General features: G+C 44.2%; 2 protein-coding genes across 3 annotated transcripts in view; one reads left to right on the top strand and one right to left on the bottom strand.

Moving 5' to 3' along the window:
- The window catches only part of LOC127424030 (periphilin-1-like), a 50738-nt gene extending 48353 nt beyond the window's left edge, over positions 1–2385 (top strand). The window contains exon 6 of the mRNA XM_051668812.1: positions 1765–2385. Coding sequence (XP_051524772.1) covers positions 1765–1842 — 78 coding nt within the window. The 3' untranslated portion in view covers positions 1843–2385. The remainder of the gene's footprint in view (positions 1–1764) is intronic.
- LOC127424009 (prickle-like protein 2) overlaps positions 1–15991 on the bottom strand; it is a 100859-nt gene that overhangs the window by 14107 nt on the left and 70761 nt on the right. For both annotated transcript variants that reach the window (XM_051668765.1, XM_051668764.1), the window contains exon 2: positions 15177–15331. In XM_051668765.1, the coding sequence (XP_051524725.1) occupies positions 15177–15308 (132 nt within the window). In that variant the 5' untranslated portion in view covers positions 15309–15331. The remainder of the gene's footprint in view (positions 1–15176; positions 15332–15991) is intronic.

Here is a 15991-nt window from a genome sequence, read left to right as displayed (position 1 = left end):
GTTTCCTTGGCTTCGCCAATTTTTATTGCAAGTTCATACGGAACTTCAGTACTGTGTCGGCTCCTTTATCTGTCCTCACCAAGGGTAACACAACCAGCTTTAATTGGGGACATGAAGCAGAGTTGGCCTTCAGCAAACTCAAAAGCCATTTTACCTCTGCACCTATTCTCATTCTCCCTAACCCAGATAAACCCTTCATCGTGGATGTCGATGCTTCGGACGTAGGGGTTGGAGCTGTGCTGTCCCAAAGGGGGGAGGACAACAAGTTGCATCCATGTGCATTCCTTTCCCACCGCCTTACACCGACTGAGATGAACTATCATGTAGGGGATCGAGAGTTACTGGCAGTTAAGCTAGCGCTTGAAGAGTGGAGGCATTGGCTTGAGGGGGCCAAACACCCATTCCAAGTATTCACGGACCACAAAAATCTGGAATACATTCAGCAGGCACGTTGGTCCTTATTCTTCAACCGATTCAAGTTCATCTTATCCTACCGCCCTGGCTCTAAGAACCTAAAACCTGATGCTTTGTCCCGAGTATATGTAAACACTCCTCAGGAAGATTCTATTGAATCGATTATCCCCAGTTCCAAGATAATAGCTCCTATCAGGTGGGATCTGGAAAATACTGTAAAACAAGTCCAAGCCCGAGAACCTGACCCAGGAGGGGGGCCAACCCACTGCCTGTTTGTCCCTAAAGCTGTCCACTCCCAGATCCTCCAGTGGGGATACTCCTCTCATCTCACTTGTCATCCTGGTACCTCTCACACTCTTGAGTTCCTCCAAAGACGATTTTGGTGGCCAACTATCAAGGAGGATGTGACAACATTTGTAAACGCATGTCCCACGTGCAACCAAAGTAAGGTCCCTCACCGTTCTCCTCAGGGGCTATTGCATCCTCTCTCCATACCTCATAGACCTTGGTCTCATCTTTCCATGGATTTTATCACTGGACTTCCGCTATCACAAGGCAACACCACCATCATGGTCATAGTTGATAGATTCTCCAAGGCCACCCGGTTTATTCCTCTGCCCAAACTACCCACCGCTAAAGAAACTGCTGAATTGGTTATAAACCACGTCTTCCGAGTCTTTGGCATCCCACAAGACATCGTCTCTGATCAAGGACCCCAATTTTCCTCCCGATTCTGGTGGGCATTTTGTCAATCTCTGGGGGCTACAGTTAGTCTATCTTCTGGGTTCCACCCGGAGTCCAATGGGCAAACGGAGAGGCTTAACCAAGATCTTGAGACTACACTGAGGTGTATGGCAGCTAACAACCCATCCTCTTGGTCTTCCTTCATCATGTGGGCAGAATACGCTCACAATACCCTTCGCTCTTCTGCTACAGGCATGTCCTCTTTCGAGTGCCAGTTGGGATACACCCCTCCACTATTCCCTGAGCAAGAAGTGGAGGTTGCAGTTCCCTCTGCTCAACAGTTCGTTAAACGTTGCCACCAGACATGGAAAAAAGCCCGACTCAAGCTCTTGAAGGTCTCTCAGCAGTATCAGCACCAGGCCAATCGCAGACGCAGACCTGCCCCCACTCTGCGCTCCGGCCAAAGAGTCTGGCTCTCCACTAAGAACATTCTCTTGCAGGTGGAATCCCGTAAACTTTCCCAGAGGTTCATTGGCCCCTTCAAGATTGCCAGGAAAGTAAACCCAGTTACTTATCGTTTATACTTGCCTAAGTCTTTGAAGATAAATCCCACTTTTCATGTCTCACTGTTAAAACCTGTTTTGTCTTCTCCTTTTCTTGTGACAGGTAAACCTCCCCCTCCTCGTATCATTGGTGGCCAGCCAGCTTACACAGTCCACAGAATACTGGATGCCCGTCGAGTAAGTGGGTCCCGGCAGTATCTTGTGGACTGGGAAGGCTATGGCCCTGAGGAGCGCTCCTGGGTTCCTGCCAAGGACATCTTGGACCCCAAACTAATTCAAGAATTTCATGCTCGCAAGTCCAGTCATCCGGGAGGGAACGTCAGGAGCCGTTCCTAGAGGGAGAGGTCCTGTCAGAGTTTTTTGCTTTAATGTTATATTTTGGCCACTAGAGGCCCTCATTGTGTTTCATTTCAGTTTCCCGCCTTTGTATCATGTGTTATTGTTTTCACATGTGCCTCGTTCTGGGCTGTGTATTTAAGCTGATCAATTTCTTTGCTTGGTTATTGATGTTCCTAGCCAGTTGCTGCCGTAAGTCTGCTCTAGTTCTAAGTACTAAACTTTGAATGCCTTTTGGAGTGTTTATTTTTGCTGTTTTTTGGTGTCTTTTTCCTGAGTTCTTTGGAGATTATTTTTTCCCCTCCTTTTGGATCCTTTTTGGATGAAAGATTTTTCTGTTTTGTGGTTGTCAGTAAGAGATTGCTTTTTGTACCCTTTTTGCTATTTTTGTTAATAAACTCTTCTGAGTTCGTTTAAGAATGCGTCTGACTATTAGGTTCAACTCCCTTCTGTGGCTCAGTGGTGGAAATAAAGACTCTTGCACCAGAGACACACGTTCGAATCCTGGCTCTGACACTTTTGTCAAACACAAATCTTTTTTCTGAGAAGTATTTTGTCAAAGATAACAGGATCATTCTGTGAAATGGGAGTTTTTTAATTTTTTTTTATTTTGAAGAGTTGATAAAGTTAATTTCTGATTTTCATAAGCTAACCCAAACAAATGACATCCTCAGTAATAAATTGCATCTTGCCACCTCAAGCTAATTTATGCATTAAATAGGGCTGTCAATTTAACACGTTAATTAAGTGTGATTAGACCAACATTTAAAAACAGCTCAGATGCAAGTTGGCCAATAATAGGGTTATGTTTAACACTCAAATAATATTTTAGCATATTTTAAGATTTATACATTTACAATGTCATAACAATATTTTGTCAAATTGAATTGAGTAATCTTTAAGAAAATCAAATGAATAAAATAAGTTCTTTTAAATGAATTTTGTTATGAAATTAAAATGTGTCTTAAAAACAGGCTAAAATATATTTTGAGTGAATGATATGGAAATGAAACAACAAACATTTTGTCTTTTTAAGGCTACTTTTTGTATTGTCTAATTATTATCTACTAAAATACCTTTATTTGGGGGCCTTTCTCAGTAAATACTGTTGTGCAGTTAATTGCGATTAATTAACTGGCACATCATGTAACTAATTCCATTAAAAATGTTAATCAACTGAATGCTCTAGTAAAAGATTTTAGTATACAGTGTCGCCAAAAACTTTTTGAACACAAATCACAATTGAAAAATGTATGAATGCCATTGCATTAGATAGTGAGATATTTTAGAGCTTTTCTCAGATTAACTTTTTATCATTATTTTAACTAGTTGGTTGCAATGTGAAGTAAATTTCTTAATTTCTATCAGGAAGACTCACAGTAAAGTTAGTAAAGTTTTAGATTACATTTATATGATGAATCTAAAACACGAATGTAAGGTCTCTCTTTGGCGTAAGCCCCGTCTAGTGGTCCGAAGAAGTTGTACTCGGAACCATCAGATCCTGACGGAGATTGGAGGCAGGGGCGAGGAGCCTACCCCATGCAGGACGGGACTCAACATGTGGCGGTGGGGTGGCGGAGGTTGCCGTGTTAGCACACTGAAACAGCAGTTTGATAGATTGTAAGCAGACTTATAAAGCGATGGCTTACATGTGATTGGCTAGGAGTTACCTAGCTAATGGTGCGATAATGAACAGCTGCTAGTCTTCCCGCTAGAACTACACTGCACTTACATTTCTCAAAATCTCAAGGTTTTAGTGGATGTGTGAAGTCAGTTCTCCTCAAGTACACACAGTCACCACAGGTGGAGTTCAGCATATTCATTATGGACATGTAGCACTAAACGGTGATGGGGTTGTCAGTTAATACAATATAGATAGAATCTGACATTACTAGCCTTGTGGTCAGGGTCATGAAACTACAAGGTGCTTATTAGAAAGAGAATTTACACTAATAATTAAAATCATAAATCCAATTTTCAGTTCAGTTTGACACCTTCTGGCAAACATAAAATATAAGATTAAAGTGAGAAATTTCCACATGCAAACAAGCTTTTGGCAAGCAGTTATAAAACCTTTGGTTAAACCTGTTTTTTCCAACAAAATTAAAACAATATGAATAATCTTCAGTGAAAAGTTTGACATATTTGTTAAAGGTTACTGTAGCACGTTGAGTATTAGTGAAGCGCTACAAACGTCTGGCAACTATTTGCAGCAAACTCTTTTGTGCACTGCAACTTTACCACAAATTAACCACAAGTTAGCAGCAAATAAACTGTTAATACAAGGGGAAATGATTTTCACCCACTGGCACTCATTTTCTAGAATGGCCCACCTGTTGTTTAAAGGAAACAGTCATGAACGGACACATGCACTGACACACACTTGCAGCTTTCATAATTTCACACTTCACAGATTCGTGTTACAGGACACACGGTCAAATGTGAATGAGCTCATTTCCTCTCAAAGATCAGCACTCTTTCTATTAGACAAGCACCATGCTGATTTCACTAGATTCATTTCCTGTGTGTGTAGCTGTACAGTATGTAGGAGTGTATTTCGATGTGCTTCATACCTTGATTTTTAAGGAGGCTCATTAACTCGAAGGTTTTCTGGCTAAGCAAATATGCTCTTGTGGTATCCAGGCAACCATGGCTGCATGATTGTCTGCCTGAGTGAGATCATTTGCTTACAACTGTCTAACAGTGTCGTTCTGCTAACGATATAGAGATGGCAGGGTTCAATCATGAAAGTCAACAGAGAGGGACATTACACAGATGTTTTTTAAGTATGGGTAGTGTGCTTTTCAGTGTGCTATTAGGGCTGTCAATCGATAAATCGCACACATCAGTATTTGCAGAAAAAGGCCCCCAAATAAAGACAACACAATACATATTAATAAAAATAATTGTAAGAAATAATACAGTATACTGTATTATAAATAGTGCCCGACCAATATATCGGTTGATATTAGCCTTTCACCGATATATCGGTATCGGTGTATATGTTTACCAATATGCGCAGATATGAAAACTTAATTTCAGAACATATAATGCAGAAAACAATGCTTTAGAATTGGTGTCATAACGTAGTTTGTCCAGCAGAGCACGCTCTGACTCCATTGTTTACAGAGCTGAGCTGACGGTGGTTCTGTGGACAGAGCAGAGTTAAGCGGTGCGGTGTTCAGTGGTGTCTTCTCGGTAAATTGCTAACTAGTTTGTGAAATACATACTGGAAAGTTAATAAACAATGACCCCATCATTTTATATAACTAATATAACGTTAACCCTGTCCCTGACAATCATGTCACTCATGTTTATCACATCTGTTTGCTGTTAGCCAGCTATAGTTTGTCAGTGCAGTAAGTAATATAGTAGATTGAAAGGTAAACATCAGAGCATCTTTTTGCAGCTCAGCAGACAACAGTGCGGTGGTGGATTGTATCTGTTGAGTGTTGATTTCACGCTATGTTGTTACCTAGTTGGTGAGATGTAATGCTGGAAAGTAAATAAAGCCCATCTTTTGCTCTCCGTGGCAACGAGCTTATAGCTAACTAGCTAACCACGTAGTTACTTTCATTGCTTGTCAGCGTGTAAACATGTATTCACCAAACTGTTTTGTTCAGGATTCACAGTTTGGTACCCCCTTCAACCGAACAATTCCAGTCGTTGCATTTATAAAATGTAATATTTAAAATTCTGGTTTTCCAGACATTAAAATAGGATATGTACCAAAAGTAGATTTAATAAATAGTATATTTGCCCTGTGTAAATATCAATATATAGGAAATATATCTAAAATAAATGAGGAGTGATAAATACTAATACAACAGGCTGGAAAAATAGACGTTTATTCATTTTAATATCCTATATATATTTTGAATGTGTTGAAACTTGACACCGGGGCGACGCACCCTAAAAACGGCACCATTAGATCGGTTTCATACTGAAGGGCCTCTTAAAAGTACGTTTTTTCTCTCTCTCATAAATGTAAACGAGTGTAAATGCCAACACCATCATATATGTCAAAAGGACTGAAGCCTGACAACCAAAACATGAGCTCATTGATGTAATTAAGTGAGTCTGCTTTTTTATTCCATCAGTTGCTCCTGGTCGGAGGCTTCCGTAAATATTTAGTTTATATGTAGTGTTACATCCTACATAAATGTAATGGTGCAACACTCAAATATTTAGTAGTGCATCAATTTTGACTTAGTGCCCATTTACGCCATAACTAGGCTTTGTAACATACGTATAGCTGGTGCAACAGGCCCCTGATGTTTATTTAGCTATTTATTTTATTTGAATTTATTCTTTATTTTAATGGTCAGCAATTGACTGATACTAAACATACAGTACTGATTTTTATTTTATTTATTCTTTTTTTAAATGGTCAGCAACTGACTGATACTGAACATACAGTACTGATGTTTTTTAAGCTATTTATTGTATTTTTATTTATTCTTTATTTTCTCAGTGTTCATTTCTAGAATTTGTTGACAATGTATAATAATAATGTCAAATATTCTTTGATAAAAAAATATTTGTTTAAGAAAGCAGCCTTCTGAGGACATTCGCATAGTCATATCGGTGTAAAATCGGTGAAAATTCCAGCTGGTCATTCCAGCTCAAAAATTAGCTATATCGGCCACCATATCGGTAATCAGTGAATTTTCCCCCTCTAAAATCGGCATCAGTCTCAAAAATCCCATATCGGTTGGGCTCTAATTATAAACATAATATTCATTTATAAAAATATAATTAGAATATAGTATTAGATACAGTACTATAAGCGTTTCACTGACTTACAGCCCACAGCAAACCATTCTGCAACTGAGTTCGTCAATCTGTCTGAGGCAGACATACAGTAAGCCCAAAGTATAATTCGGTCAGACATGAATGCTGAGTGTCTGCGTACAGGATGCGTGACACAAATCTCGTCATCACAGAGTGCTCGAGCACTGAACACGCGCAGCCTGATTTTTTAACCGCGTGTCTTTGAACGCGCAGAATGCACATGCACCTGGAACTACTTGCACTAATTAGTGGGTACACAAGGTGGCAACACTCACATTTGAGCCATTGTTGTCACGAAGATGCACTAGAAGAAGACGTAATTGCTGCTAAACAACAGGAGGTGAAGGTAAAATCAACAACAGTGGATGTGTATGTCAAGAGCGCGTGTGTGAGGAGGTCAGGAGATACCTGTAATTGTATAACTCGAATCTGAAGGACTACAAAAGACATCTTTATAGGTCTAAACTCCTGAAGAGAAATAGTCCAGTGTCTCGTACAGTCATAGTGCGTATGTGCCAACCACCTGTGTATGCGCGCACCATCAAATGAAGTATACTTTGACAGACTCATGTTCTCCATTACGCAGACGCTGAGCGTTCGCATCAAAATCGAAGTATACTTTGGGCTTTACAGTAAGACAGGGTTTCCAACTCTCATACATTTTAAACTCTGTCTCACACTCAACCTACCCAAATAAATCTCACGCCAAATAACAAGAAAATGTAATTCAATGTTAAATAAATAAAACATAGCAACAAATCTTCAATTTGGATTTTTCATCTGTGCAAAAATGTATGGGCCACCATAAAAAATGTACCAGAGCAAAGCACATCAGCGTGCTCCAGAGATCGGATAACCAGTACAGAACAACTGCACAAACCTTCACTTGATATATCGGAGGAGACCACAAAACTTAAGTGCCAGATGAATTCTACAGAGAATCATCTACTTTAAAGTGCTAAAGAACATTGGGGGGGACCAAACCATTTTGGGATTGGGGGGGGGGGGGGGGGGGGGCGGGTCACAGGTGTTAAGGTCACAAATATAATGGTGCTTGGTCCTTTACAATAGTAAAGGCAATAAAATTATTATTTTCTGAATAAAGGCTTTAAATGTGTTAGTTTTTTTAAAATGTGACCAAAATTAGATAATTTTTGTTTTTAAAAGTTTTTTTAAAAGTTCACACAGTACAAAAAAAACAGTCTGCATTGCTAGCAATATTCCATTTTCAGTCATCTTTTCTTTCTTTTTTGTGCTGTATCAAAGAAAAGACATATATAAATTTAACTTCTTTTCATCACTGATGTATCTGTAAAATGACATGACATCAGCTGGCTAGCAAAAAGAAAATACACAAAATTATTTACTGCCCTCAAGTTGTCCCTCATTGTTTTTTCCCCCAGAGAATCTTAAAACAATCTTTTCTTCAAGAATCCTAATGATACTCTTTTACATATAAAACAGTTCATATTGACCACTGCTGTCAAGGTCCAAAGAAAAAAAAAGCCTCAAATCACAGTTCTAATCTGTGGGTGATAATGCTCTACTTTGTGTTTTATTGATCATTTTCTTAGACAATGTCTAAAATTGAATTTTCTAAAAAGCTCCCTCAAAAACCTGTCAGATTACCACATTCATTCAATTACTTAAAGGCATAGTTCACCCAAAAATGAAAATTTGCTGATAATTTACTCACCCTCAGGCCATCCAAGATGTATCTGAGTTTCTTTCTTCATCAAAACAGAATTTAAGATTTTTAGGATTTCATTTCAAGCCTCCTTCTCTAAACAATGCAAGTGAATGTACTCCATTTTTTTTACTCCATCAAAATAATCCACACGACTCCACTCAACAAATAAAGTTCTTCTGAACCCAAACGACTGACTATTTTTAGAAACAAAACAAAACTTATATACTTTTTAACTACAAATGTTTGCTTCTGTACATCTCTGTGACGTGCGCTCATGAGAGGGATGACGTAAGCTCGTTGGGAAGGTCACGCGTGGAGGAGGAGGCAGGAAGTGCGTCATTGTTTACAAGAGAAGGGGTGCTGTACAAAAATTTAATTGTCTTTGCTGTAGATTTGTACTTGTATAAGTGTATTGTTCAAAATGGTCGTTTGGCGTGTGTATCCTGGATGCTTCAACCTTCAGAAACCCCAAAGAAAATGCATGCCAGGAAAAATATTAACTTTTCATCGATTGCCTATACATGATCATGAGCGATTGAAGCTCTGGCTTATCGCGTTGAACCTGGATATCAGTAAACCCCTAAATTCTCTCAAATATTGGAGGGTGTGCAGTGAACATTTTACCCCTGAGGATTTCAGACTATCGAAAGAAACAAAGGGTCGATATCAGAATTTATCGGCTATACCCGTGCTGTTTTTCCAGCAAACTCAGGTATGTGTAAAAACGTATAGCCTATATATTTCTATATAGTAGCTATAGTAACAAACAAAACACGATATTTACTCTACTGATAGGGTGCCATTGGGTCCTTCTGGCCACGGACGGCACTTCCAGTTTATTCGTGGCAAACTGAAAAACACATCTAAAACGCTGCGGCTCAGTAACGGTGGAAAACCATTGTGTTCGGTAATGCAGCTAGGACTAGGAGTGTTCTCACCGGTTGCCTCTCTAATTTTTTCCAACGGAGGGATTGCTATGGTCCAATCGTGGCAGCACAGGCTCTCTGCCTCTGTTGGCATTGTTTGGCATTTACTACATGTGCACCACCATGTCTCCATAGATCTCTGCCTCCCCAAGACTTGTGATTGCCCCGCTGCTGCAGCCTCCTCCATCTCCCTCAGTTCCTCATCAGTCTATTTGGCCAAGGCGTTGAAAGAACTGCACGAGGGTAGTTCCACCCCAGATTTGATGAAGGAACTGCGCTCTGCGACTGACCTCGCTCTCCAAGCGACGAAAGTCACGGCGCGGTCTCTCGGGCGGACGATGGCCACACTAGTGGTCCAGGAGCGCCACCTTTGGCTCAGCCTGGTCGAGATGGGCGAGGCCGACAAGACACGGTTCCTTACTGCCCCCATTTCCCAGGCTGGCCTATTCGGCGACACCGTCGAGGACTTTGCCCAGCAGTTATCGGTGGTGAAGCAGCAGACGGAGGCAATCCGGCATATCCTGCCCCGGCGCAGCTCAAGATCCCGCACCCCGTCTGCTCGTCGCCAAGGGCATCCCCCTGAGGTGACTGCACCGGCTCCGCCGCAGCCTGCCCCTTCGGCCCGGCTCCGGCATGGAGCCCACTGCAGGAAGCAGACGCCACCCGTCTCACAGCCGGCGCCTAAGAACCCATGGAGGTCATCAAAGCGCCCCTGAGATGGGTGACCCAGAGACAAGGGAACCCACTCACTTGGAGCTGGTAAAGAGACCACTCCATCCCCCGGTGGAGGGCCGGGCGGAAAATCTTTTGTTGCCTTTTTGTTTGATTTCACCGCATGCCCAAATGGCTGCGGTACCCAACAGTTCAGCAAAAGAGCGGCTTCCTTCCTCCCTGGGTTACATACCTGGTGTGCACGGTCATCACCACAACTACCGTCCACGGGTTTTTTCCTCGCAGGATTGGTGCTCCAGCGGTGGCCTTTCCGCCCCGAGCGCCCAGCTGTGGCACACAGCCGCCCCGATGTGGCAGTCTCCACGGATTACGAGGACAGGCCTCTTCCTCCCCCGTCCCAGGCTGTTCCAGGGGTGGTCACAAGGAGCCAGGTAAGTGCTTCGATGTCCCTAGACTCAGCACGGCCCCGCCGCGAGGCCCCACCTGCCGGTACGTCCGACAACGTTGTCCCCTTGATCCCCCTTGCGCGGAACTTGGACTCGTGGCTCACGCTTTCCAATCCATCACGATGGCTGATCTGGACCATCCGACTCGGCTATGTGATTCAGTTCGCCAGGCGCCCACCCAGGTTCGCTCTTGACTTCACCTTGGTCAAGAGCGAAAACGCTTCGACCTTGCACGCGGAGATCGCTACCCTCCTACGGAAGATAGAACCTGTCCCTCCAGCCGAGATGAAGAAGGGGTTTTACAGCCCCTACTTCATCGTACCGAAAAAAGGTGGTGGGTTGCGGCCAATCTTAGACCTGAGAGTACTGAACCGGGCTTTACACAGACTCCTGTTCAAGATGCTGATGCAAAAACGCATTCTGGCGAGCGTCCGGCATCAAGATTGGTTCGCGGCGGTAGACCTGAAGGATGCGTACTTCCACGTCTCGATCCTTCCTCAACACAGACCCTTCCTGCGGCTTGCATTTGAGGGTCAGGCGTATCAGTACAAAGTCCTCCCTTTCAGCCTGTCCCTGTCTCCTTGCGTCTTCACGAAGGTCGCAGAGGCTGCCCTTGCCCTGTTAAGGGAGGTGGGCATTCGCATTCTCAACTACCTCGATGACTGGCTAATCCTAGCTCACTCTCGAGACATGTTGTGCACAAACAGGGACCCGGTGCTCTCACACCTCAGCCGACTAGGGCTTCGGGTCAACTGGGAAAAGAGCAAGCTCCTCCCGGTTCAGAGCATCTCTTTTCTCAGTTTGGAGTTGGACTCAGTCTCCTTGACAGCACGCCTTACGAACGAGTGCGCCAAGTCGGTGCTGGACTGTTTGAAGGCGTTCAAACAGAAAACAGCAGTTCCACTGAAACTTTTTCAGAGGCTCCTGGGGCATATGGCATCCACGGCAGTGGCCACCCTGCTCGGGTTGATGCATATGAGGCCACATCAGCACTGGCTCCAGACTCGAGTCCCGAGATGGGCATGGCGCCACGGGACACATCACGTGGTCATCACGCCAGTCTGTCACCGTCTTTTCAGCCCTTGGACCAACCTCTCATTTCTACGGGCAGGTGTTCCTCTACAACTGGTCTCCAGGCACGTCGTGGTCACGACAGATGCCTCCAAAACGGGCTGGGGCGCTGTTTGCAACAGGCACGCAGCCACCGGCCTCTGGACGGGTCCGCGACTGCATTGGCACATCAATTGCCTCGAGTTGTTGGCAATTCTGCTCGCCCTGCGGAGGTTCTGGCCATTGATCCATGTCAAGCACGTGTAAGTTCGAAAAGACAACACGGCAACAGTAGCATATGTCAACTGCCAAGGCAGTCTGCGCTCTCGTTGTATGTCACAACTCGCCCGCCGTCTCCTCCTCTGGAGTCAGCAGCACTTCAAGTCGCTGCAAGCCACTCACATCCCAGGCAACCTCAACACTACAGTGGACGCGCTGTCACGGCAGGTTACCCTGAGGGGAAAGTGGAGACTCCATCCTCAGGTGGTCCAGCTGATTTGGAGTCGATTCGGACAGGCACAGGTGGACCTGTTTGCCTCCCAAGAATCCTCCCACTGCCTGCTCTGGTATGCCCTCACCGAGGCTCCCCTCGGCATAGACGCACTGGCACACAGCTGGCCCCTGGCCTACGCAAATATGCGTTTCCCCCAGTGAGCCTGCTTGCACAGACCCTGTGCAAGGTCAGGGAGGATGAGGAGCAGGTCGTCCTGGTAGCACCCTACTAGCCCACCCAGACATGGTCCTCGTGACAGCTCCCCTCTGGCGAATTCCCCTGAGGAAGAACCTTATTTCTCAGGGACGGGGCACCCTCTGGCACCCGCGACCAGACCTCTGGAATCTCCATGTCTGGCCCCTGGACGGGACCTACCACCTGCTGTGGTAGATATGATCACTCAGGCTAGGGCCCCCTCTATGAGGCGCCTGTATGCCTTTAAGTGACGTCTGTTCGCTAAGTGGTGTTCTTCCCAACGTGAAGACCCCCAGAGATGCACAGTCGGATCAGTGCTTTCCTTCCTGCAGGAGAGGTGGGAAGGGAGGCTATCCCATTCCACCTTGAAGGTGTACGCTGCCACCATAGCAGCACACCACGACGCAGTCGACGGTAAGTCCTTAGGGAAGCACGACCTGATCATCAGGCTCCTAAGAGGTGCCAGGAGGCTGAATCCCTCCAGACCGCACCTCGTGGGACTTCTCTGTAGTTCTTCAGGGTCTACAGAGAGCACGCTTTGAGCCTTTGCAGTCAGCTGAGCTAAGGCGCTCTCCTTGAAGACTGCCCTCCTGACTGCGCTCACTTCCATCAAGTGGGTAGGAGACCTGCAAATGTTCTCTGTCAGCGAAACGTGCCTGGAGTTCGGTCCGGGTCACTCTCACGTGATCCTGAGACCCCGACCGGGCTATGTGCCCAAGGTTCCCTCCGCCCCTTTTTGGGACCAGGTTGTGAACCTGCAAGTGCTGCCTCAAGAGGAGGCAGACCCAGCCCTGTCGTTGCTGTGTCTGGTGCGTGCTTTACACATCTATTTGGATCGCATTTAGAGCTTTAGATTCTCTGAGCAGCTCTTTGTCTGCTTTGGTGCACAGCGGAAAGGAAGCGCTGTCTCCAAGCAGAGGATCGCCCACTGACTCCTTGACGCCATAACTAGGACATGCCGCCCCCGGTAGGGCTACGAGCCCATTCTACCAGGGGTGTAGCAGCTTACTGGGCCCTGGCCAGAGGTGCCTCTCTAACAGACATTTGCAGAGCAGCGGGCTGGGCAACACCTTTGCAAGGTTCTACAACCTCCGGGTGGAACCGGTTTCATCCCAGGTAGTGGCACGCAACACAAGCAGAGAAGCCCGGGATAGCCGGCCGGGTGTATCGCTTGCACATAGCGCCTTCCATCACCTTTTGAGCTGAAGACGTGTGCCATTAATTCCCAGTAGTGTTCACAAGTTTGTTCCCTGGTTGACTTACTCCGAGCCCTGTGGCAGTCGAGTTTTCGGAGAGATTTGCTGCTGGCCCAGTACACGTGCTAACTAAGAGTCCTGTTCTGGGGTAGGTGCTCCGCATGTGGTGGTTCCCTGTAAGGTTAACCCCATGCGATATATATCTTCCGCTAATTCGTTTCCCTGTTGGCAAACTGCGTCTTCCTTGGGCAGAGCCCCTCTGCCCCAGTCTCCATGTTTGTAGTAACTCCTCCCCCATTGGGCAGGATCTACCTTGAAGACTCTCCACATGGTTGGAAAGACCATGTGACGTATCCTTCCACTTAAATATCCCCCCCTCTCTTTGGACGAGGTGTGGTCTCCGCTGTGTCTTCCCCTTGGGAGGGACAGCCCCTGACTAGTCCTGGTGGCCCAGTCAGATAATCCCCCTTCTTTTTTAGGGAGTGGAAAAAAGAGAAGGGGAAAAGAGGCCACGACTGGGTTAAGCCTGTCTCTATCTCTTGGGTAGTCGACTTGTCCCCAAAAAGGGCCGTTCGACACTCATCACTATGTTGGGGGAGGTTACGTGTCGACCTGATGTGCTGGCTATGAGGCACACAGTAGTCTGCCCACCACACACCGCCAGTTCACGTAACACAGTTCAGCCAATTGTGGTGTTTCGTATAGGGACCCCTAGTGTCACTACATCGACATAACGTCGAGTGAGTGACAGATGTCATGTCATGGTTACTTGTGTAACCTCCGTTCCCTGATGGAGGGAACGAGACGTTGTGTTCATATATATATATATATATATACACACACATACACACACACACGTACATTTATACAAATTTATAAATTAAATTCAGCACATTAAATACTACCATGATGTAAATACAAATTTAAATAGGCTAATCTATCTATTATTTTACCTTATCAGGATTTTTTCATATTAAGGTAATGTGAATATGTCATGCAAATTTCAATTCAGCTTCAGTGGACTGTCATTATGCAAAACAAAATAATAATAATAATAATAATAATAAAAAAAAAGTTAGTGAGTTACAAAGGGTTAAACATTATTAAAGCAAAGAATGCTAAATGTATAATCAACAAGCTTGCCAGATTAAGCCTAACTGCACTGTGAACACTAAAAAGTGAACAAAATATCATAAACAGGCAAAATTGAGCAAATAAATAATTACAGAAAAGCAGTTTGAAAGATATGACTATTGTGCTAGTAAACAAAAATCATTTATTGTAATGCCTAACACATACAGCAAAGAAAACCTGTATTTTTTATACAATGAACAAAAATTTATACATTTCATTTTCACAATTCATTTTTAATGTTTCTGTCCTTATGTGAGTAATATTGTAGTTTATCACCTGTTAGAAAAAAAAATCTGCATAAAATCAGAACTAACCCTACTTTTAAAAACACAATTCTTCATAATGTATTAACTCACTCCGCCTCTGAAACAACTTTCCTTTTTGGTTGATGCCACCAAGCCCTTTTATTTTCCCCTCTGACCACCTGTCACACTTTTCACCATATAATCAATTCCTCGTGAATAAAATCACGTTTTTTCTACATTTGTTTCCTTGGAATACCCGTTGCACAAGTATATCCTACGCACTGCAGAAGTAAAATTAGTGGTGAGTGGCACTTCAAGTTGATTTAACTGTGCCATACCTGTTCAGGTTTGAGGCCGGGCGGCACCCATGCATACTCCTCCAATGCACAGCCGGAGTCGTCGTCAGAGGTGGAGTTCCTCTGGAAGTCAAACATGATTTTTGAGACCGTCCTCTCCATATCTAGAGCCATATCACCACCTCATACCACTCCCACTGCAGAGAGACAGACAGAAAGACAGACAAGAGTGGGAAGTGCAGATGTAAGCATGTTTTATAACACACAGACGGTTTGAGAACACTCATGGGGCTACAGTTAGCCTCTAGCCATCCACTAACCATCATTACATTATGCAAATTGATGCTGAAATCATAGAAGCCGAATGCACTGAATTCCATCTGTGCAAACACACATACACAATTACAGATGTTTGCAGCCTGATCTCATGAAAATTTTATAACTGTGGGGACATTTCTGCAAAATGATATTACATGGTTCATTTCACATATCACAGCAGTTCTGAGGTGAAATGTCCACTGTGTGGTGCTAAAAGTGATTTAAATGTTCTCCCAAACAGATGAGGTTTTTAAGATTAATGCACTATTGAGTTTTAAATCAACAAAACCGACCTCCCTACCCTAAACCTTAAACCTAAACCTAACCGTTAGTGTCATTAAAGCAAATGTGAGATGAAAAACACAAGCACATCATTTTGTGCTGCTTCTATGACATTTGAGTTCACGTGTGGACTTGCGTGCTCTTCAGGACTCGTATCCCGCTCCTTTACATCACAAGTGCAACCATCTATCAGTTGAGCTACCACACAATTTGATCACACTCAAACAAGCTTGTAAATGTAGTTGATTATTTAATGC

Source organism: Myxocyprinus asiaticus, chromosome 33 (assembly GCF_019703515.2).
Source record: "Myxocyprinus asiaticus isolate MX2 ecotype Aquarium Trade chromosome 33, UBuf_Myxa_2, whole genome shotgun sequence".
Taxonomy (NCBI): domain Eukaryota; kingdom Metazoa; phylum Chordata; class Actinopteri; order Cypriniformes; family Catostomidae; genus Myxocyprinus; species Myxocyprinus asiaticus.
Note: the sequence above shows the minus strand (reverse complement) of the source record. Positions and strands in the feature narration are given on the sequence as shown.